The following is a 21,116-nucleotide window of genomic DNA, read 5'->3' on the forward strand; positions in this document are numbered from 1 at the left end:
AGGCGAGTTGTCACCGGCGACAACTTCTCAAATTTTGTACTCAAACAATAATAAACACAGAATTTTCATTCAATCATTAATACTAATAATAGCTAATTGTTAACAGTCCCGTTATATCTTCTATTTGGCGTTATAGCTTCATGCTTGTTGTGATCATAGTAGTTCAGTAATTCGCGTCGCTATGGACTTGTTATTAGTAGCTAAGGTTTCAATAAAAAATTTCATTCCATTGTAAGTGTTCAACCTAACAAGTTGTGTTAGTCTTTTGCTCTGCAATAGGTTATGGGCCCAGCAATTGGACCATGACCGGAGCCGTTTTAAAAAAAGTTTAATTTAAAATAAAGAAACTCATCAAGAAACTTTATCAAATTGAAGTATTCGCAAACTGAAGCTGAGATGTCGCACCCTGACAACGAAGTCCAGCAGAATGGAAGGACCGCAGCTGAAGCAAGAAGCGTTCGTGTTGGCGGAGGTTCCATTGGATTGCCGGCAATCGAGAAGTTACGAGGTAGGGAGAATTATACGACATGGGCGTTTGCGATGCGGATGATTTTGATCCGTGAAGGATGCTGGGAAGCCATGAATGCGGGAACCGTAGCAGCTCAAGCTGCAGTACCGGACGATTTGAAGCAACGTGCGCTGGCAACAATCTGTTTGAGTTTGGAGAGCTATAACTATAGCTTGGTGCTGGATGCGAGCGATGCACGAGGTGCGTGGAAGAAACTGGAATCGGCATTCCAAGACAGCGGCCTGAACAGAAAAATTGGGTTGCTAAGAAAATTCACTTCGATACGTCTTGTCAACAGTCCAAGTGTCGAGGCCTACGTCGATGAGCTGATGAGTACGAGCCACAAGCTAGCGTCGGTAGGATTTAAAGTGGATGATTCCTGGTTGGCCGCAATGCTTCTGATGGGTTTGCCGGAAAATTATGAGCCTATGATAATGGGCCTCGAGGCGTCTGGCGTTGCACTAACGGCTGAAATCCAAAATACTGCAAGATGTGAAGATCGAACGAGGCGCTATCAGTTGCAGCAAAGAAGAGGCGTTCTACAGCAAGCATGTACCAAAATCCGGTAAGTCAATGGCAACAAAGCATAAAGTCACCGAGAAAACGTGTTTCAACTGCAAAAAACCGGGACATTTCGCTGCAAAGTGCCCGGAGAAGCAGCCGCAAACGAAGCCAAAGAAGCACAAAGGTATTTTGTTCTATTTTTGCCACATGGGAAACGTGAACATCAGTGAATGGTATTTTGATTTCGGTACCATACTTGCCACATGACACGGCCGGATCAAAAGTTCATTGGTGAAATGCGAATGGAACACAAGGTTGGAACAGCGAACAACACCAGTATGAAGGCTGTAGCAAAGGGTTCCGTTGTGCTGGATAGCAATGATGGTCGGATCGATATCAGTGAAGTTTTATAAATCCACGATCTAGTCACCAACTTGCTATCAGTGAGTGCAATCTGCAAAAAGGGAAATACTGTCATTTTCACTAAGGAGAAATGCGAAGTTTGGGATGATGATGGTGATCTGGTCGTCAGCGGTGTCGAAATAGATGGCTTATACAAAGTGAATCGTCCAGAAAAATCGTTTTTGGCCGGCAGCATAGAGCTTTGGCATCGACGTTTGGGACATCTTCATGAAGGCGGCCTAAAGAAGTTGAAAGATATTGCGAATGGAATCGATTTTCAGAACGGGTCTCTAGCTGATTGTATTGCTTGTCTGGAAGGTAAACATGTGAGGCGTTCGTTCTCAAGCAGCGAATCAAGAGCTGAAGAGCTTTTGGAGCTGGTACACTCCGACCTCTGCGGTCCAGTAGAGGTTCCATCGTTGGGAGGAAGCCGTTATTTTATTACGTTCCTAGACGATGCAAGCAGGCGGGTGATGGTTTATTTTCTGAAGCATAAAAATCAAGCACTCGAAGCGTTTAAGTCATTCAAGGCCAAAGCAGAGAGACAAAGTGGTAAAAAGCTAAAAATCTTGCGTACAGACAACGGAACGGAATATGTGAACGCAGATTTTCGGAAGCTTCTGGAGTCGGAAGGAATTCGTCATCAAGTATCATGCCCGTACACGCCCGAGCAAAACGGAGCAGCAGAGCGGATGAACCGCACACTGGTGGAAAAGGCGCGGTGCATGCTGAACGATGCGAAGCTAGATAAGAAATTTTGGGCAGAAGCTATTTCAACCTCTGCCTATGTGGTGAATCGATGTCCTACACGTTCACTGAAAGACAAAACACCAGAAGAAGCGTGGACTGGAAAAAAGCCAAACCTGGAAAACCTCAAGATTTTTGGTTCTAGTGTAATGACCTTAATACCGAAAACTAAAAGGAAGAAGTTTGATGCTAAATCCGAAAAGGGAATCTTTGTTGGCTATTGTGAAGATACGAAAGGCCACCGAGTGTACAATCCTGTGAACGGTCGTTTCAATGTTAGCAGAGATGTCGTAGTGTTGAATGAAGGTATCGCTACGTGTGTAGAAGGGTGCCTAATCAAGCCGGTGGAGTTCATGGAGCTATGTTGGGAAGAATTCACTTATCCACTTCCTGATGCTATCGAGCAAGAAGAAACTTTCAACCAAATGAATGACAACCCTAATACTGCTGAGGTAGAGGAGGGAGCCGTCGGTTTTGATAGATCGATTAGTGAAGAAGAAGCTTTTGAAGACGCCTGTGCCGATTTTGCGCTCCCACCGCAACTCAATAGACCAGCTGATGAAATGCAGCAAGAGTCAAGGCGCAGCGGTCGGGAGCGCCGTTGTCCAGGCAAGTATAAAGATTTTATTAGTTACGGTTCCTTTTCTGGTGGTATCCATTCTCCTCAGTTTCCCTCAAACAAGACCTACAATGACGAAATGGATGATCCGATAAGTTACGAAGAGGTTCTGCGGCGGCCCGACCGAGAATGTTGGATGGCTGCGATGCGAGAAGAAATCATGTCACTGAGCGAAAACAGCACTTGGACCTTCCCTGATTTGCCCGAGGGGCGGAAAGTAATTAGGAAAAAATGGGTGTTTCGTACCTGATGAAAACATTGATAGGTACCAGGCTCGCCTAGTTGTAAAGGGGGCTCTCAACGACCTGGCCTGGACTATGACGAAGTGTATTCTCTATTGTGCGGTACACAACCGTACGGTATTTGATGGCACTGGCGGTGCATTACAACTTGGACATTGATCAAATGGTAGCTATTAGAGCATTCCTTCAGAGCGAACTAGAGGAAGAGGAAATATACATGCTCCAACCGGAGGGGTTCGTTGTGCCTAACGGAAAGGTGTGCAGGTTAAAGAAAGCTCTTTACGGTCTCAAGCAGTCCAGTCGAGTGTGGAATGCTCAGCTGGATGTAGTGCTGCAAGAGTTTGGACTGAAGAGGTCAAGCGTCGACCCCTGCTTGTATTGGTACATACGCGGAAAAATTATGTTTGTAACCATCTACGTTGACGATTTTTTAATCTTTACAAACGACAGGAAGCTGAAAAAGAAGTTGAAAGCCCATCTTCAGAATCGTTTCCAAATGAAAGACCTTGGCGAGGCGCAACAATGCCTCGGTATCAGAATCACAAGAAGGCGTGAAGACGGCAAGCTTTGGTTGGATCAACAAGCCTACATAGAAGAAATCATTCATCGATTCGGTTTGGCCGATGCCCATCCAGTGGCAACACCAGCAGATCCAAGCAACAAATTGAATAGATCGATGGAACCGAAGACAAAATCTGAAACGGAAGAAATGAAGTTAATTCCATATAAAGAAGCAGTCGGCTGCTTATCGTTTGCAGCTCAAGTTACCCGGCCCGATATCGCATTCGCAGTGAACGTTGTGAGCCAGTACAGTGCCAACCCGGACGTCCTCACTGGGATGCGGTGAAACGGATAATACGTTATCTAAAAGGCACTATCGCAAAAAACTCGAATATTCGGAAAGCGTCCAGCGGAAATAATTGGTTACAGCGATGCCGATTGGGGAGGAGATATGGACGACCGGAAATCTACAACTGGTTATGTTTTCATGATGCAAGGAGGGGCAATCTCATGGAACGTCAAGAAGCAGCCTACAGTAGCTCTCTCATCCTGCGAAGCGGAATACATGGCCATGTCTCGCACTATTCAGGAGGCCATGTGGTGGAAAAATCTTCAATCGCAGTTCTTCGATGTTCAGTCTATTTCCGTACACTGCGATAATCAATCGGCAATCAGCATAGCAAACAATGGATCGTACAACCCTCGAACAAAGCACATCAGCATACGATACCATTTCGTGCATGACAGTTTGCAACAAGGCGTCGTGAAGCTAAACTACATATCAACAACGGAACAGCCCGCCGATGGTTTCACCAAACCGATAACCATACAGAAGCAGCAGGAATTTCGGAAGATGATAGGCGTCGCGGATTAGGGAGGAGTGTTGTGATCATAGTAGTTCAGTAATTCGCGTCGCTATGGACTTGTTATTAGTAGCTAAGGTTTCAATAAAAAATTTCATTCCATTGTAAGTGTTCAACCTAACAAGTTGTGTTAGTCTTTTGCTCTGCAATAATGCTAGTGAGGAAAAAGAGTTCAAAATGTAACGGTAAATGCTTCAAATCAAGATACGATTTTCAAACGATTCTTAATCGCTGGCGAGTTTTAATCACTTGATAATTTAAAAGTAAAATCACGGGTGAGTTTGATCATTCTCGATTTTTTGAAAATTTGATTTTTCCCAACCCTGGTTAAAACTAAATTAAACGACTTCAGTATCAGAATAAATTTACTTTCCGAGACATTATGCTTCTATCCATCAGATCAATTACACAAATATTTGGTGAGCTAGGAATTTCGGATGTATTTTCACCCAATGTAAATTAAATCGATTATATTTTATCCTAAAAGATGCTAAACTTAAACCGTAGCACACAAAAAATGAACCGACCGCTGTGTTTCATGGTTTCACAGCAACTTTTTCTTCGACTTGGGTGTCGACAACGTTCGGAATTCTACTCGCCGAGGGGTTTTCGGTGTGGTCACCGTCGACCCCGGAGTCGACTGATCGGCAGAGGTCTTGTCATCATTGCTATCGACACTAACGCTTTTCTCCGTCGTGGGTTCTGTCTTTTCATCAGTCGGAGCCTTTACCGGCGGTTGTTCTTCGTCGTCCGAAATAACCAGTTTGAAGTCCTCCGTTTGTTCGCTAATACCCAGGGAGCTGTTCTCGGCCACTACCGTTGACTTGGCGACAGGTTTTGGCTGATCGATAGGCCATGTATCGACCGCATCTTCTTCGAAAGTGGGTTTCGGTTTTTCGGAAGACTCGGTCTTTTTGCCTTCAGAGCTAGCCAAACTTCGTGGCTGACGACGAACGGCAATTGGAGTTGCCGCTTTCTTCTGGCTAGCTTTCGGAGTTGCATCACGGTCATTTTCCGAAGATGGAGTCACGTCCGGAGTGCGCGGATGGCGCCGCACAGCAATGGGTGTGACTGGACGATTTTTCCTCGAAGGACTGTCAAACTTTTCGTCACTGCTGATGATCTTTTCCGTTTCAATGATAATTTCTTTAGCGGGTTGGACAATTTTATCGTCTGTTGTTGAGTTCTTGGGAAGCACTTCTTTGATCATCACTCCCGCTTTTGAATCTGTTGAGTCCAACGAAATCAAACGCACGGCAGCGGGATTTGTTTCACCCGCGATTAATTCCTTGTCGGAGCTGTTGGAACGAGGACGCTTCCGAGATTCATCGTTCTGTGGCTCTGATTTAGTATTTGGATCTTCTAAGGAGTCTTTAGGTTTTCGCTTTATTGCGATCGGTTGAGCAGACTTGTCTTCCTCACGAGGCTTCCGGCGGATCTCAATAGGAGTAGGTTTCATTTGTTCCTTAACATTTGAATCATCTTTCTCTTCAAGTTTCTTTGATATACCCGCCGAAGCAATTTGTTCATCGTTTTTATCTTCCTTCTTCAATTGATCTGCTTCCATGGGGTTCAACTCCTTAGGTTTTCTTCTGAATGCAATCGGTTTTGCAATTTTTTCCTCCTTTTGGGGCTCCTCGGGAACTGATTCCAACTTATTGACTTCCTTTTTCTCATCGTCTTTCCCATCTTTTGACTTCTTTCGGTTCGAAGTGGCTTTCTTTACTGGGGTATTTTCCTTTTCAGCACCAGCTGTCTCATCCACTTCCATCACGTAAAGCTCTCCCAATTCACCAGCGCTGAACGAAATCAACGAACAAAATCCATCCGTCGACGAAACTATTAAAATCTTTCCATCCGCGGACCAAGATATATCCGTTAATCGAGTGTAGTGAATGTTGGAAACCAAAGCGAAGGGCGTCTTCTGTTGAGTGTCGTACAGGTATACGGAACTCTTGGTAGCAACTGCAAAAATCATCCGATAAGGCAATGGGATAACGGGCGTTTTATTGTCCAGATGCGGACGCAGTTTGAAATATTGAGGACAGAAGCGTACCGCAACCGTACACTGATCCGGCGAAGGTAACGTAATGGCGGGTCTGAAAGATGCAAAATTCAGTTTAAAGTAAGTTCATGGTGGATAAACTGTTCTATTCTAAATTAACTGTTCCATTCTTTATCTTGGAAATGGAAGATTTGAATTATTCTTTATAGCATGGATATAGGAACTTTGAACCAGAAGAGTTATCCAAGCAAAACGAATTAATCGCTAGCATAAATATAAATGTTATAATGGGAAAAGCATCTGTTTACTTACTGTTTCAGAGAGTTCCTCGTATAGATGTAGGTTGTATTTAGCGGCTTCGGAACGCCGTCAATTTCCGCCACCCCACAAGGAGTAACTATCAGATTACCATCGGGGCTAAAACTTAATCGCCTGAAAAACGTCTGCAGCGTATCGTCATGGTATAAGCGCACCGTTTTGCCATGCAGCGGAGAATCTTTAGGAACGGGTAACACACATTTGTTGTTCCTGGTTAGCACCTTTTTTGTATGCAAATCAAATACTCTGAAGTACCGGTCCGTACTCAGAGTGGCCAAATATTGATTTTTGGGATCCCACGCAACTCCTTGAACAAATCCCTTGTGGTCAGAATAGATGTGTATCGATTTTCCCTTGTTGATGTCCCAAACCATAGCCGTGTTATCGACCGAGCCACTAATCAGAAACATCGAATTTGGCGACCAGGACAGATCGTACACATCTTCCATGTGCCCGCGGAGAATCTTCATTGTCAGCCAAATTTCCTTATCCTGATCGTTGGTCGCGTCTGAAGGTTATTTACATTAGCATTTTTATTATAAAGGATACAGTCGGAGTCCAACTAGAACTACAATAGGAAAACTGGTAGCTCACCCAAAATATTGACCACCTCGGTGTCTCCTTTCAGCTTCCAGATGAAAATCACACTCTCATCATCACCAGAAGCCAGTAGTTCCCCATTTGGGGACCACCGCACTGCGTTGACCGCTCGTTGATGGCGAGCCAAATCCGCCACCACGTCTAAAGATATTGTTCCGCATTCGGCATTCTGAGTCATGTACCAAATCTTCAACAGAAAACATCATTCTTACTTTTCATGGCATTCGTTTACAGGTAGAGGCAACTCCTCATCAAACTTACCAAAACATGAGAGTCGGTTCCTCCCGAAGCCAGTCGGTAGAAGTCCCCTTTGTCGCCCGCCGGCCGTGGTTGAATGTCCACACTCAAAACTGGATCGCGGTTGTGCCACGAAATTTCAGGTATTTGGCACTTCATGTTTGTAATGGTTTTAGCACCCTTTTTGTATTCCAACACCCAAAATTACTTCTAATTCGAGAAAGAAAAGAATTTGAATCGATACTTCTACGCCTCCACCTTCCGTCGGCGATAATCAAGGATGCTTTGAGCGCGTAAACTTGACGTTTTCGGGCAAGTGAACTCCGTGAACTCACGAGTTTTTTTTTTGCGATGAACTTTTCGAAAACAGTCAGCAGGCCCGTATTTAGGGAAAGGAAAAAAGACAGAATGAACACAGAAATATGGACGTTTCCAATCAGAGGGACGACAACGGATTTTTTTTCATATGGAGTTTGGCAAGTAGGGTAAAGTGCCCAATAGTGGACCCCCAACCAATAGTGGACCCTCCAGCCATTTTTGCATTATTACAGCACAATGTAAACATTTGGCTATGAAATTCCATCGGGAGAACCTACACGCTTAGATCAATTTACCTATTTATGGGTACCTTATTCACCCATATTTGGGTATAGCAAAATTTACTTATATTATGGGTAAAATGTACTAAGTTTATCAGTAAATTTCACTCAAATTATTAATAAAGTGGCTTTACTCATTTATGGGTAAATAAGTTTACCCATATTTGGGTGAAAAGATTTGAGCGTTCTTATTTCCACCGGTTTTCCGTAAAAATGAACTTCTGTTGTACAACAAGTGTGAAATAAATATTTCTATTTCTGTTGACTGGCTTAACTAATAAATGGTAAGTGAATACAGACTTATTGAATAATGGATATCCACATTGGTACTTATTCTACATTTTGTATTTGATAGGTTCCGAGACAAGAGGCCACGGACCAGGAGCGGTACCTCACAGGAGGAATAGAAGGATCAACCCTGTGAATCAACAACCGAACCCGCAACACAACCTGTAAGTCAATTTAGTTATCTATGCCACAGTGATACTGTAAAACATTTAATATTCCGCCTTTCCCTTCCAGCCGCGCGGAAACAGATCTTTTCTACCATGTCACAAACAAATTCTGCCGCTGCGGCCTCCGCAACAATTGAACACCTGGCCACGGACGACTTATCTTGCATCGGCAGTAGGAATATTGGACAAAGGTGGGGAGATCCTGTGCCGTTCCCTGACAACTCAATCGGAATATCGCAAGATGATACCACAGCCAGTGTCCTCCCGAGTGAACGGGAGAATTCACAATACCACCATCCAGCAGCCCACCTATAACTCTTTGACATCAGCTCACGGAGCGGCGAAACAGTAGATTGTAAAGTTAGCCACCGACCCGTGTCCACCAGGTTGAGGTAAGTTTCAATACATTATTCTCGATGGAAAACCGGAAGCTTTTTTACAATCTGTATTTGAAATTTCACTTCGAAAGTCTCGTCGGAAATAGTTCCAATCCGGAGAAGCCATTAAGGAATACGCGCACCACTTTCGAAATGAAGCATGAGACAAAAAAAACTTCGCCACTTAAAGGTTCCGGATTTCAATTGAGTGTTGGGTCCACAACTCTACTTTTACAATAATTCGTATTTTTTCACTCTTAACAAGACCACTGCGACATCCGAGAATGAAAATGCGACCCATCTCCAAGCAGCAAACGCAAATACCTGGAAGCATGTCAACTGCGGCGTAGTCCCCGGAACCTGCTGTTAGATGCCGATCTTATTTTGGTGCAGACCAAGTATTATTGTGCTATTACATTTATATTCTTCTAAATTTTACTTATTTGTTGTAATAAAATGCTATATTGTTTAAGATTTTTGATTATTTTTTAAAGTAGGATGTATTAGAAAAATAAAGAATTTTCCAAATAAAAGAAAATCACCCAAATTTGGGTAAAGTTTACCAATAAATCTTCTCCATTCAACTACCTATATATGGGTAAACTATAGGTTTACTCATAAATAGGTGAAGATCATTTCACCCATATCTGCGTATGTGCACTCAGAATTGAGGTTAAACAAGTATAGTTTAAAACCAAATCATTTTAGTGATTTATCAGATTAAAACATAGCCTAGTATAAAAAGAATATTATTATACATTAAAATTTATACTAAGTCCGATTTGTGCTTAAAAATTTAGAAATGTATTATGTTTTCTCTGAAAAGTTTGAAGAGACATGTTTTCTGTCAGTTTAAGCAAATTGAAGTTCTGCAGCGAATGGTGAATGATATATAAAAAAAACGTAAGTTTATCGAAATAATTCTGTTGCGAACGATTTTTATTGAGTACCTAAATCAATTTTGCTGGTTCTTCCATAGGTCAAAGTTATCACCAAACGAGTTGCGATAAATGATGGAACAGGAAATGACCGTATTGCAGTAATTAAACTACGACAACTATGACTTCCACCGTGACCAACGCAGAGATATTCAACAAGTGGCAAATGGAAAAAAGGTGTCGGAACATATTAAACGAACGAACGCAAAACCTTGTTCTGGCAGAGATTCAAGGAAACTTAGAATGTACTCCCAAACAGACAACACTGGAGCCGGACCAGAACGGGAAAACTTCTATACGCGCTGTATTCAAGGAAGATGGCTCCTGGTGAAAACGTCCACGACATCGATCCAAGGAAACCGGGTATCTGAAGCGATTTACCTAGGTGTTGGAACGGTATCGTCACTTGCGACTAGTTGATAGATGCCGTTCAGTTGCACCAATAATTGCGACGGAGGAGGAAATCCTGACCAACCATGAATACCGGAGCAGGTGGAAATTCTGCGAAGTGCGGACTCGAAACAGTTCGAGGAGCCGCATTACTATGCCTTTTAAGTGCACGTATAATTGTTCGCTATTAGCTATTACAAGAATATGATTAAGATGCGGTGAATGTCGTCGTTGCGAAACGGGTTCAGCATGGGACTGCCATCTTCGAATTATTGCTGCGAGCCAGAGAATTTGCCGTGGAAACCATCATCGAGTTTGCCGATCAATATAAAGTACTTCCGTTGAAATTTTCTGTAATTTATTAATTTATGCTCGTGTATCAATAAATTATAATTAAACTGAAATTTTATAAAGAAATTGGACATTTTGTTGTTTATTGCTTTTGACAGTTCAAAACTAAACCAAAATCATTAAAGCAACGTTATACTATTTTTATATACCGGAAAGTTATACTATGCGCTAATAAATTAAAGTTATACTATCTCAGTATTGTTCAAGTTTAAACTAATGCGGGGTCAACCAGGCGAATAGCCAGTTAGTATGACTTTTAATCTATTTAGCATTTATTTATTTCTGAGTGTGCACTTTTTGGCGATTTTAGGTACACTGAAATCAAGTATGTAGTAAATTCAACTATGATCGTGTAGTAAAAATAACAACTTCTAGTGTTGTCAAAATAACAACATTATTGTCAAAAACACTATGCTGCCATTGTAAATCTAACCATGAACATGGTTAAAATAACAATATTTGTTCCTGTTCACTAGTTCTACTTTTTTCCAAGAATACACGTCATCTTTTCCGGCCCGGAAAGTGTAAACAATTTTATTTTTTTTGTTATTCGATAAATTTTATTTCAAAGTGAGTGCACAAAACGGTAGTTAAATGTTAGAAATTGCTGTCAAGATTCAGTTGTGGAAGCAGCGCTAGTTCGTGGTTTGTATTTGTGGTATCCATGGGTAAAAACATATATCGTAAAACGTTGTTTCTTTTTGCAGCCCGTAATGTAAAAAGTCGAAGCTCCAATATATGACCGATAATTGGAACTGGATTCTTCAGTTTATTTTATTTTGAAAGGTAAGAATGTTTTGGTACTAGTTTTGTGATTAATACAAATGAGCTTTTCAATGCAGGACATGATGTAACGGAGCAATATTTATCTTGCGGTCATTGGTGGAATGGTCCAGGCAGATATTTTTTCCGCAGCGAAATGGAGGAAGCTGCGCAGTTATGGGAAAAAGCTCGGCGAAAAGTTCCATTTTCTACGAGATATTTCTTCAAACGTTTATATTATAAATACAATATGTTTAATAAATATTTGAGTATTGCATTTATTATTGCTAAGTAGAAAATTCTATAAAAAACGAACTAATGCAGTTAAATTTACTACACAATTATCTTTTTAAATGCAAAAAATGTTTGTTTCTTTAACAATTTATTTTGGTCAAGATAACTATGCCTTGTAGTATTTTTGACATTTGTTTGTTTATTTTGCAACCATGGTAAAAATTACTACACAATTCGTTTGAATTTAATGCAGCATGTAGTCTGCACAAATCAATTGGTGTTGTGCATTTAATTTAAACTATCAATATGGTATTTTTTACCACAATGCTGTTTTCAGTGTACTCTTCACCCATATTTGGGTGAACTGAACTAAGCGTGTACCTTACAGTTCTATGATTTGATTACATGCATTGGAAATGCTATGGAAAGTAAAATTAGATGATTTCTTTACAATTCTTTTTATAAATTAACACGAGAGTGTCCATTGTAGGAATATTTTGGGGGGTCCATAATAGGGAAGCAGAACATCCCGAAACGGAACATGAAAATCAAATGAAGTGTCGACTATAGGGAAACAAATTCCTATTATGGACCCCCAGGGGGTCTACTATAGGGCGAATTCAATCAGCCTTTGAAATTTTTATTTCACGATTTTCGTCGTGTATTTAAGTATTTTATGTATGTATCGTAAAGAGGAGATGCAGAACTTGGTATTAGACATCAAACAGAATAAATATGTTGAAAATACCTATTCCTTTTGACAGGAAGAGCAAAATTCCGCTACTAGGGGGTCCATTATTGGGCATTTCACCCTATGACAGTATACACTGCCGCTACTCGCATATCAGTCCCATTTCGGTTTTCGTCACTTTCAAGATAACTTCGTGAATAGTATTCAACTTTATCATATCTCGTAAATAAATGTGACGTTTATACAAGTTACTCAAACTCGGCAGTCAAGTTTGCCATAATGGTCGGTAATTCAAAGTTTAACCGAGATTCAGCAAATCCATCTGTCAAACGTATAAACTCAAGCGTGCTGCATGTGAAAAAGTAAAAAGGAAAGGAAAAATAAAAATTTTACCTGGTATTATCTGGTAAGTATTCAATCTGATTTAATATTCTTTCCGGACACGATACTAATCTGTTTAAATTTCAATTACATTTTACACTGATTTCAACATTGTAAGTAATAAAATTTATGAATTTATTTAATTTCAGCTCCAGCTGTTGTTCACAAGGTTGCTCACGCCACAAAAATGGTACGCTTACTCGCGGGAAGGAGACAGAACAAGCATATTATATTGTTGGAACATTAGCCTATTAAGAAAAAAGAGGATTTGGGCATTACCTTCTGTTCCCGTTCCAACCAACAGAATTACTTATGAAAAGTGTTAATATGTACAATTTAGTTGAAACCCGAAATTGGAGGCTAGCGAAGTTGGATTTTTCTCACAATCCGTACGTTAAACCTAACTTCGGAAGTGGTGCGCTAAATAGCGCTTCGCTATATGAAAACAGCGTACCACTTCCGAAGTTAGGTTTAACGTACGGATAGTGAGAAAATCCAATTTCGCTATCCCCCAATTCCGGTTTTCAACTGGATTGAGAATATCTATGATCGCATTGCTTGTATCATTTCTGAAGTTTAACAATGTATACAACTGCAAAAAGCTACGAAAATATATTCTTTTTTCATATTAATTAATGCTTTTAATTTTTGTTTTGATTCGTCTGAATATCAATAAAAATCAGGCTATAGACATCCCTATCTAACTCCCTTAGCCTAAAAATAGCCACCATGTCCCGGGCACAGTGTGCAGATAGACCGCTGTCAGTTGCATGAGATGTCAACAATCGTCAACAACACCAATGATTGTAGCTTGATAATTAAAAATATCCACAACAATAAAAGAGCAGGATTTGTTTTTAAATTCTGCTAAAGCTTTTCACGGTGAAATAAAAGACAAATTGTTGTTCTCCATGTTAGTAAAATCAATATTGATCATGTAGATAAGTTTTGAATCTATTAAACTCATTAGTCATATTTAATGAATATTCCCGATTAAAGTTGCATATTGAAGAAAGCTTAGTTTGGATGTTTTATGATGTTAAGGTTTTTTTTAGATTTGACGTACGTTGCTCGGCGTTGGTGTTGGTGTTGGCTACGCTAAACATGAGCTCTTAGCATAGGCCTGATAAAAATAGTTATTTACTGAATTTCGGCAAAGCATTTTCCCGATCGATTCGGCAACGCATTACCGAACGGTATGGTAAATTTTGACAGTTGGGTGGTGGGTGTCTAACATTTTACGACCAATCGGTAATTTGAACTTTCACCGAGATTTTTACCGAGATATCAGCTGTTGGATTCTCGGAAATTTATTTTGCCGTCCTCGGCGAAAAAAAATAAGCGTGTAGCAATATAAGGGCGCGAGCTACTCGGGCGCGAGAGCATTGTTGTTTGCCTGAAATTTGAAAAACATTAGTTACCAAACAATAATCTAACAAAATGTTTGAACTATCCTAAAGTATGAATACACCGGTACAACATTAAGTTATTTCTGCGCACTGAACAGAGGCCACTTGTATTTCGGTATTTATTTTACAGTGTGCTCAGTAGAATGCACTGAGTTTTACCAAGTAATCGATATATTTTTGACAAGTTTCTTCTTCTTATTGGCATTTCATCCCCACACTGGGACAAAGCCGCCTCGCAGCTTAGTGTTCATTAAGCACTTCCACAGTTATTAACTGCGAGGTATCTAAGTCAAGTTACCATTTTTGCATTCTTTGTTTTAACCAGGCTACTGACATCCTATTGTTTAGTCCATCGGCAGATCGTAGCCAGGATGTCCCGGGCACTAATATTTTTTCATATTGCTTTTCAATGATGACAGCGGGCTATGTCTATTGATGATGATGACACCGCGCTTGTCACAGGCTCGGTTTTAACGGACGGCATTTTCTAGGAAAGGTCTTTTTGAAATGTTTAGCAATTTCTAAATTGAAATTCACTGCACTGAGGTGAGTGAATTTTCGCTCATTATTTGTTGACAAATGTAATTTTCACCATGGCTCCCGGTATATATTCATTTTTGTCAGAAATTCATTTCGGTAGGCGTTTTGGTTTTTGTTTTGCAAAGTTTGTTCGTCGCCGCTCCGCTTTGTCAGTGTGATGTTGATGTGCTTCTCGGGTTTCTCGTAATAATATTTTTCTGAAATATTTCAGTATTTCAACGTTGAAATCGAAGTTTTAATCTTTTCCGCGCGCGCTCGATAATGGATCGGCCGGAGAAGATCGTGTGGCAGAATCTAATTACTGCTTCACCGGAACGTAGTGAAAGTGATTTTGGCAGCAGGGTCAATGCCAGCAGCTCTGCGAGTAAGCTGAAACGGAAGGATCAACATCCGGTGCGGAGAGAGTTTGCCCAAACGGCCGAAACGCAATTCAAGTGCTTGCATTGCGAATGGACAACCTATATGAATGCCACCCGGATGGTAAAGCATATTGTGGATCAATGCCAGAACGCTCCGGATGCGGTGCGGGAAGAGATTGCCGCCATTCAACAGGCAACGATAGAGAAGGAACGAAATTCGGTGTTTGTGGCGGAGAATAAGAAGGACATTCATGGGTTGTTTCAAATTGTGAAGGATAATAAAAGATCTTGTATTTTCTGCCATTGGACAACTGTAAGAAATTTGACCCGGATGCGGAATCATATCCTGTCGCAATGTAGCGACGTTCCCATGAAGCTTAAATCTGTGTTCATGAAGAAGGACCAGTTTCCGGATGAGCCAACGGAAATCATTCAGAATCAAGGTGAATCCTATCAAGTTTATTCTGCCAATGAGCATCAGTGGGAAGAAAATGCAGCTGATTCTATGGAATACGATGACGATGGTGAAAGGCAAGGTTTACAGCAAGATTTAGACAATCAGCCAACGGAAAGTAGCTATTTAGAAATAGAGGAACTAGAAGAACGGAACTGCAATTATTGTGGCAAAGTATTAAGCTATGACGTGCCTGAAGAAACCACAGAAAGTGATATTTTCTGTTCGGACCTGTGCCTGCAACGTATGGAGAAAACCCGACAGTTAACGGAGCAGGTTGACCAAATGAAGCAGGCGAAACGGGCATCCGTTAGAAAAAGACCCATGACAGAGTCGATCGAACCAGAAGACCAAATCCCCACCAAAGAAATCAAAGTCGTGCTGATTTCGAAGTCTCCTCATTCCAGTCCTAAAGCGCCTCAACAATCGTCGCTTCCTCCCGTGCCGAATATCAAAACAGAGAACAAGAGACGACTGTCGACGATGGTTGAAATCGTTAACTACACCATTGAGCATGACGATGTCTCATCGGTTTCGGAAACGGCTTCTCTGCCCAGAACTCCCGCACGGATGATTCAAAATACTTCGGCCAAATCATCACCTAAACAACAATCATCTGCAGTCCCTGTCCAAAAGCAACGCACACCGCCGACCGTTTCATGCAAAACGAAGGAAGCTGAATCTCAGGTGAGTAATCATTAAGGGATGATGTTGATGATGTTGTACTTATGCCCACCCCTCCTATGAGTAGCCTTCCAGCTAAAAGAATCGTTCTTACACTTTCTGATCAATCGTACGTAATTTGTAATTTTTAAATTCTACTCCCGATAAAGGAAAGTGAACTCGAATTTAATCAAAGCTCTTGACCTGACTTGTAAATGTAATGAGAACAACCAGCAAATAGTCGTACGATTTGTTCTTGGTCATTTTTGCAGAGGATATACATATTTGGGGCAGCATAGTTACTTCTACATAAAATTAAAAAAAAAATGTCTTCAGTGAGTAAATAATCTTTATTGAAGTCAAAAAGCATTTCGTGTACAATTCTACATTTCTATATGACATTGAATGCTGATAAGCGTAGAATATAATACCTCAATGTAACTTAACTATCCTGGCCGGTTTGCAACAACCGCAGCGCTTTCTGTAGGTTATCAATTGCTGTTTTAACATCCTCATAATTAAGGGCACTTCCGGCCCACTTGCAATACTTCTGGGCCTTGGTCAACTGATCGGCAGTAAGTTGGACTCCGGTAGCATTCAACACCGGTGTCGGAGCATCTCCACTGGTTGCTGCAGGGCCTGTGTATGCCTGGAATCCACCCGGGGGCTTTTCCGGTTCACTTGGTGGTGTTGGTGCTTTCACATTGCTGAATGGGTCGTTGGTGACAAAATTGGTCGGTCCTGATGGTGGACCGGATGGAATATATGCCGGGGGCTGTTGCCCTGGTTGCGGCCAGCTTTGAAATCCCATCGACGGGTAGGGCGCCTGTGGCTGTACATTGCTCGGACCAGCCGGTGGTTCATCTGTTGCCCCAGATGGCCCTGGTTCCAAAGCGTTCAATTCATTATCCAATTCAGTGTCTTCGTCGGTTTTCATTGGTCCGGGAACCGGTGTTTCACCGTTCTTCAAACAATTGTGGATATAAGATGCCTTCCATTTGGCATACTTTCTATTCTGAGTGACTTCTTCCGTCAGCTCTCCGAATGTTTGCATCACATCATACAGCATCCCAGCGGTATAGAAAGCCTTCACAACATTCTTTCCAAAATTTCCAGCCCGATCCTGTTTATCAGCATATAAAAATAACTTCAGCGCATAATTTTCCAGATATGCTTGCGCGGCTACTTCGTGATTAATGCAATCGTTGTCAGCGTTCGTTTTCTTCGTAGTTTCCAACCAATCCATGACATAGATCAGAAACTTCCTCTCTTCGGTTCCCTGGCTATTGATTTTCATTCCCAGCTGCAAAGCGTACAGCCTGCACCAGTAGCTGACGATGGGATCGCGGCTGTCGTGCTCTTGAGCCGTTTTCAGATAATGTCCGATGGCCTTCAACGATGCGGGAACTTCCGGCAGATTAGAGGCCATTATGCTGTCGGAGATTCGGGAATCTGGCCAAAAAATGAAAAATTTGATCTATAATCAAAACAGTGACTAATACGACTTAATCAAATTTTGACGTTTCTACTGCTTTTATTTTGATCTGATTTTCGCTTTTGTGAAATTATGACAAGCAAAGTGAACAATGAGTGAATTCTCTTGCACTGTTTTCATTTCTGCTCACTGATGATAAAAAATAGCAATTTATGATTTGATCGTATCCAATAAATTAATTATTGTCAACACTGTATTTTATAAAGATTATGTAGTTTAGACCTTTCTGACATTTTAATATGAACGCCCAATCAATCTTTAGACTTAAGATAAATTGAAAAGGCCACAACTTGAAACGAAACAAAGAAATAAAACAGCAAGAAGGCATCCATAATCATCCCACATTTTTAAGGTTCACTCACCATGTACAACCTGCGTTGGCTCACCTTCAGATGCAGAATGTAAACAATGCTACCTCCCAACTCACTAAACATAAACTTATGCCCCTTTTTTCTCATCAAATGCCATCATCATGAATCGAAGGCTTGGTGCATCAAACATCATAAAGCCAACGCGTCTGTCGCAGTTCTCTTCTTGAATCTTTCCCTTGCTGCTTCTGAATTGGACGTTCACTTTCTTATCATAATTTCCGAGTGCTTATCGCCGTTTGTCGCGACCGGCGGTTTGTCGTCAGCTAATTCACTTGTTTCGCGTTTTGATCTTTTCGATGCGATAACAGAAGCTTTGAGTTCGATTGAATTTTGTGTGCGTGGCTAATTGGATTCCCTCCTCGTCATCATCGTTTGTTCCAAGCAAAAAATGCTGCCTGCTACTCCATACCGGATCTTGTTTCTAATTGGTATCGTTTGCGCTTTGTTCGCTTCAACTCATCAGACGGTTGCCAACGACGAAGGATCCTGCCACTCGTACGCAGGAGGCCATGTGTACCCCCAGGAAGACGTTCGCTCTGCGGACCACAAGCTCCAATGGACCAAAGCAGTAATCTCCCGACCGGCTCCTAGTTTCGAAGCGACCGCCGTGGTGGATGGAGCATTCAAAAAAATCAAGCTGTCGGATTACCGGGGCAAGTATCTTGTGTTCTTCTTCTATCCACTGGACTTCACCTTCGTTTGCCCAACGGAGATCCTTGCCTTCTCCGATCGGGTCAAGGAGTTCAAGAAACTAAACGCCGAAGTAATTGCCGCCAGTATCGATTCTCATTTCACCCATCTGGCCTGGATCAACACGCCGCGGAAGGAGGGCGGATTGGGCAAAATTAACATTCCACTGGTAAGCGACATCACGCACAGCATCGCTAAGGACTACGGAGTGTACCTGGATGACTTGGGTCATACGCTGAGGTAAGTGCTTGAACTTGCTATCGTCCTGTATTTATGGTCCATCGAGTACCTCCTGTATTAAAGCATAGAACAAGTTGTTTAATCATTTAATTCTTGAGATCCGCATTTACCTATTTAAAAATAAAAGTATTGAAATTAAATAAATTTTGTTGCAATCCAAAAATTAGGTAAGGATCAGTTATACTGCATCTAATTGCATAAAATTTCCATGTAAGTTATCATCAAGTTGAAGACATAGCTAATGAAGTTTTCAGCTTTTACATGCAGAATTCAAAAAAATCTAAAATCTAAAGGGAGTGCGATTGTTTTTTTACTTCTCAAATACATACATTCAGTTAATCTTATGAACACTAAGGAAATATCAAGCTTTTTCCTAGAAACGACAACATTATTTAACATTGACTAATGAAACTTTTGAGCAAATTTATCCAGCACTATTACACTTTGAAAATTTCGAAATTTTAAAGTTTAATAAACAGTTTGAAGGTACTAATATGGTACAAACGGACAAAGTCATTGCAAATCTAGTATATCATATTAAATAAATATAAATATGAATAAATTTGATGTCAATGATGTTTGCAGAGGTCTCTTCATCATCGACGATCGTGGCATTATGCGACAAATTACCATGAACGATTTGCCAGTTGGTCGTTCAGTCGACGAAACTCTTCGATTGGTGCAAGCCTTCCAGTATACCGATAAGCACGGAGAAGTTTGCCCTGCCGGATGGAAGCCTGGACAGGATACGGTAAGCTAGCATCAGAATATCTTAAATGCTTTCCTAATTATAAACTAACATTTTTTTTCTTTTCGACAGATCGTGCCGAATCCAGAGGAGAAAATGAAGTATTTCGAAAAAAATCATAAATACTAAGTTAGGTCATTATTTTAGAACCTGAAAATGTACATCATTCGATTTGAATGGACATATTGTGACTGAATTTATTAAACTACGAAAAATACCACGTTGATTTCGATCTTTCTTTGTGCCTTACACTTTTCATGCATCCTGGGCTTACTTCGTATGTGAATTAAATGAAATTTATTGATCCTCGGACTACCCAACTAATAACTTTTCCAAAGCAGAAAGGGTACGGTCAGATTATTACAAAAATATCTGAGCGAACGCAACTTGTTCAAATTAATGTGTATACTACGGCCTGTTCACATGACACGTAAGGAGTAGTAGGTCGAAATATCGTTACGTGTAACTGCGTATCAAGTTAATTTATCTGTTCTATCAATCAACATGCTGATGATTGCTCCAAAGATATTATTATCTTATTTTCCTCTTGAATGGTAATTTGTTCATTAAAATATGTATCTTCTGTAAAATTTGTATCATTATCAATTTCATGGGCATAAATATTGTATACTAGCAGACCCGACGAACTTCGTTTCGTCTAAAATTGATTCATTCTCTGATTAGTTTTTGAGTTATGCAGAAATTCCCAGAAGAGGGAGGGGTTTTAAACCACCACAGAAACATATCTTTCCTTCCAAAACCTCCACTCCAATTCTCGAGTTATGATGAAATTGGTGTTTCATTTAAATGGGAGCCCCCCCCCCTTTCCAAAAAGGGGAAGGGTCTCGAACCATCTCAGGAACCTTTCCCGGCCCCTAAAAACTTCTTCATACAAATTTTTACATCGATCGGTTCAGTAGTTTCCGAGTCTATAAGGATCAGACAGACAGAAATTCATTTTTATATATATAAAAATCTTGGGGTTGTATACAAGATACGACCGCTCGACGTAAACTACGTAAAACTAAATACAGTAAACTGAACAAATCATTCCGCTCTATATAGAAGAGGAGGAACCATCCCACCGACACTACTACCCAGTTTTAGCAGCCCTCCCACTATGTAAGGGAGTAGGAACTCCACTGTCTAGCAGCTGGACCACCGCATACCATAATTGATAATACCCTAAAAGTAGGCAATTACCATGGATTGGAACACGCTGTATAGGGGATGCATGATGCATGAAAGAACTAAAATTTTCAATAGTTTAGCGTTGATAATCAAAATTTTAAATACTACTGGCAAATTGGTGGAGAGTTTGCGAATCGATTGAAATATAAATCATTAAAATCCATTGAAAGATAAAGGACCTATTAATGTTACAAATCTTACATGATTTCGTGACGGTCCCCAATTTGGAAAT

At 40.8% G+C, this 21,116-nt stretch overlaps 3 protein-coding genes and 1 long non-coding RNA gene across 5 annotated transcripts; 2 read left to right on the top strand and 2 right to left on the bottom strand.

Moving 5' to 3' along the window:
* Window positions 1–4,801: 4,801 nt before the first annotated feature.
* On the bottom strand, window positions 4,802–7,840 carry LOC134208770 (chromatin assembly factor 1 subunit B). The gene is made up of 4 exons (XM_062684700.1): window positions 7,571–7,840; window positions 7,304–7,496; window positions 6,704–7,217; window positions 4,802–6,485 (listed from the first exon to the last, which is right to left on the bottom strand). Exons 1-4 carry the CDS (start codon window positions 7,703–7,705, stop codon window positions 4,931–4,933), a joined length of 2,397 nt encoding a protein of 798 aa, XP_062540684.1. The 5' UTR covers window positions 7,706–7,840; the 3' UTR covers window positions 4,802–4,930.
* Window positions 7,841–8,328: 488 nt separating this feature from the next.
* LOC134214471 (uncharacterized) lies at window positions 8,329–9,449 on the top strand. 2 transcript variants are annotated; one of them, XR_009979800.1, is made up of 4 exons: window positions 8,329–8,429; window positions 8,501–8,597; window positions 8,668–8,992; window positions 9,243–9,449. It is a non-coding gene; the product is annotated as an uncharacterized LOC134214471 (long non-coding RNA). The 2 variants fall into 2 exon arrangements; XR_009979801.1 differs by lacking the exon at window positions 9,243–9,449 and adding an exon at window positions 9,070–9,168.
* A 5,344-nt stretch (window positions 9,450–14,793) lies between these two features.
* On the top strand, window positions 14,794–19,919 carry LOC134208772 (uncharacterized). The gene is made up of 4 exons (XM_062684701.1): window positions 14,794–16,173; window positions 18,479–18,945; window positions 19,531–19,696; window positions 19,766–19,919. The coding sequence occupies exons 1-4, from the start codon at window positions 14,935–14,937 to the stop codon at window positions 19,820–19,822; spliced, it is 1,929 nt and encodes a 642-aa protein (XP_062540685.1). The 5' UTR covers window positions 14,794–14,934; the 3' UTR covers window positions 19,823–19,919.
* Window positions 16,481–17,682, bottom strand: LOC134208773 (vacuolar protein sorting-associated protein VTA1 homolog). Its single transcript, XM_062684702.1, has one exon. The coding sequence runs from the start codon at window positions 17,576–17,578 to the stop codon at window positions 16,592–16,594; it is 987 nt and encodes a 328-aa protein (XP_062540686.1). The 5' UTR covers window positions 17,579–17,682; the 3' UTR covers window positions 16,481–16,591.
* Window positions 19,920–21,116: the final 1,197 nt, after the last annotated feature.

Source organism: Armigeres subalbatus, chromosome 2 (assembly GCF_024139115.2).
Source record: "Armigeres subalbatus isolate Guangzhou_Male chromosome 2, GZ_Asu_2, whole genome shotgun sequence".
Classification (NCBI taxonomy): Eukaryota; Metazoa; Arthropoda; class Insecta; order Diptera; family Culicidae; genus Armigeres; species Armigeres subalbatus.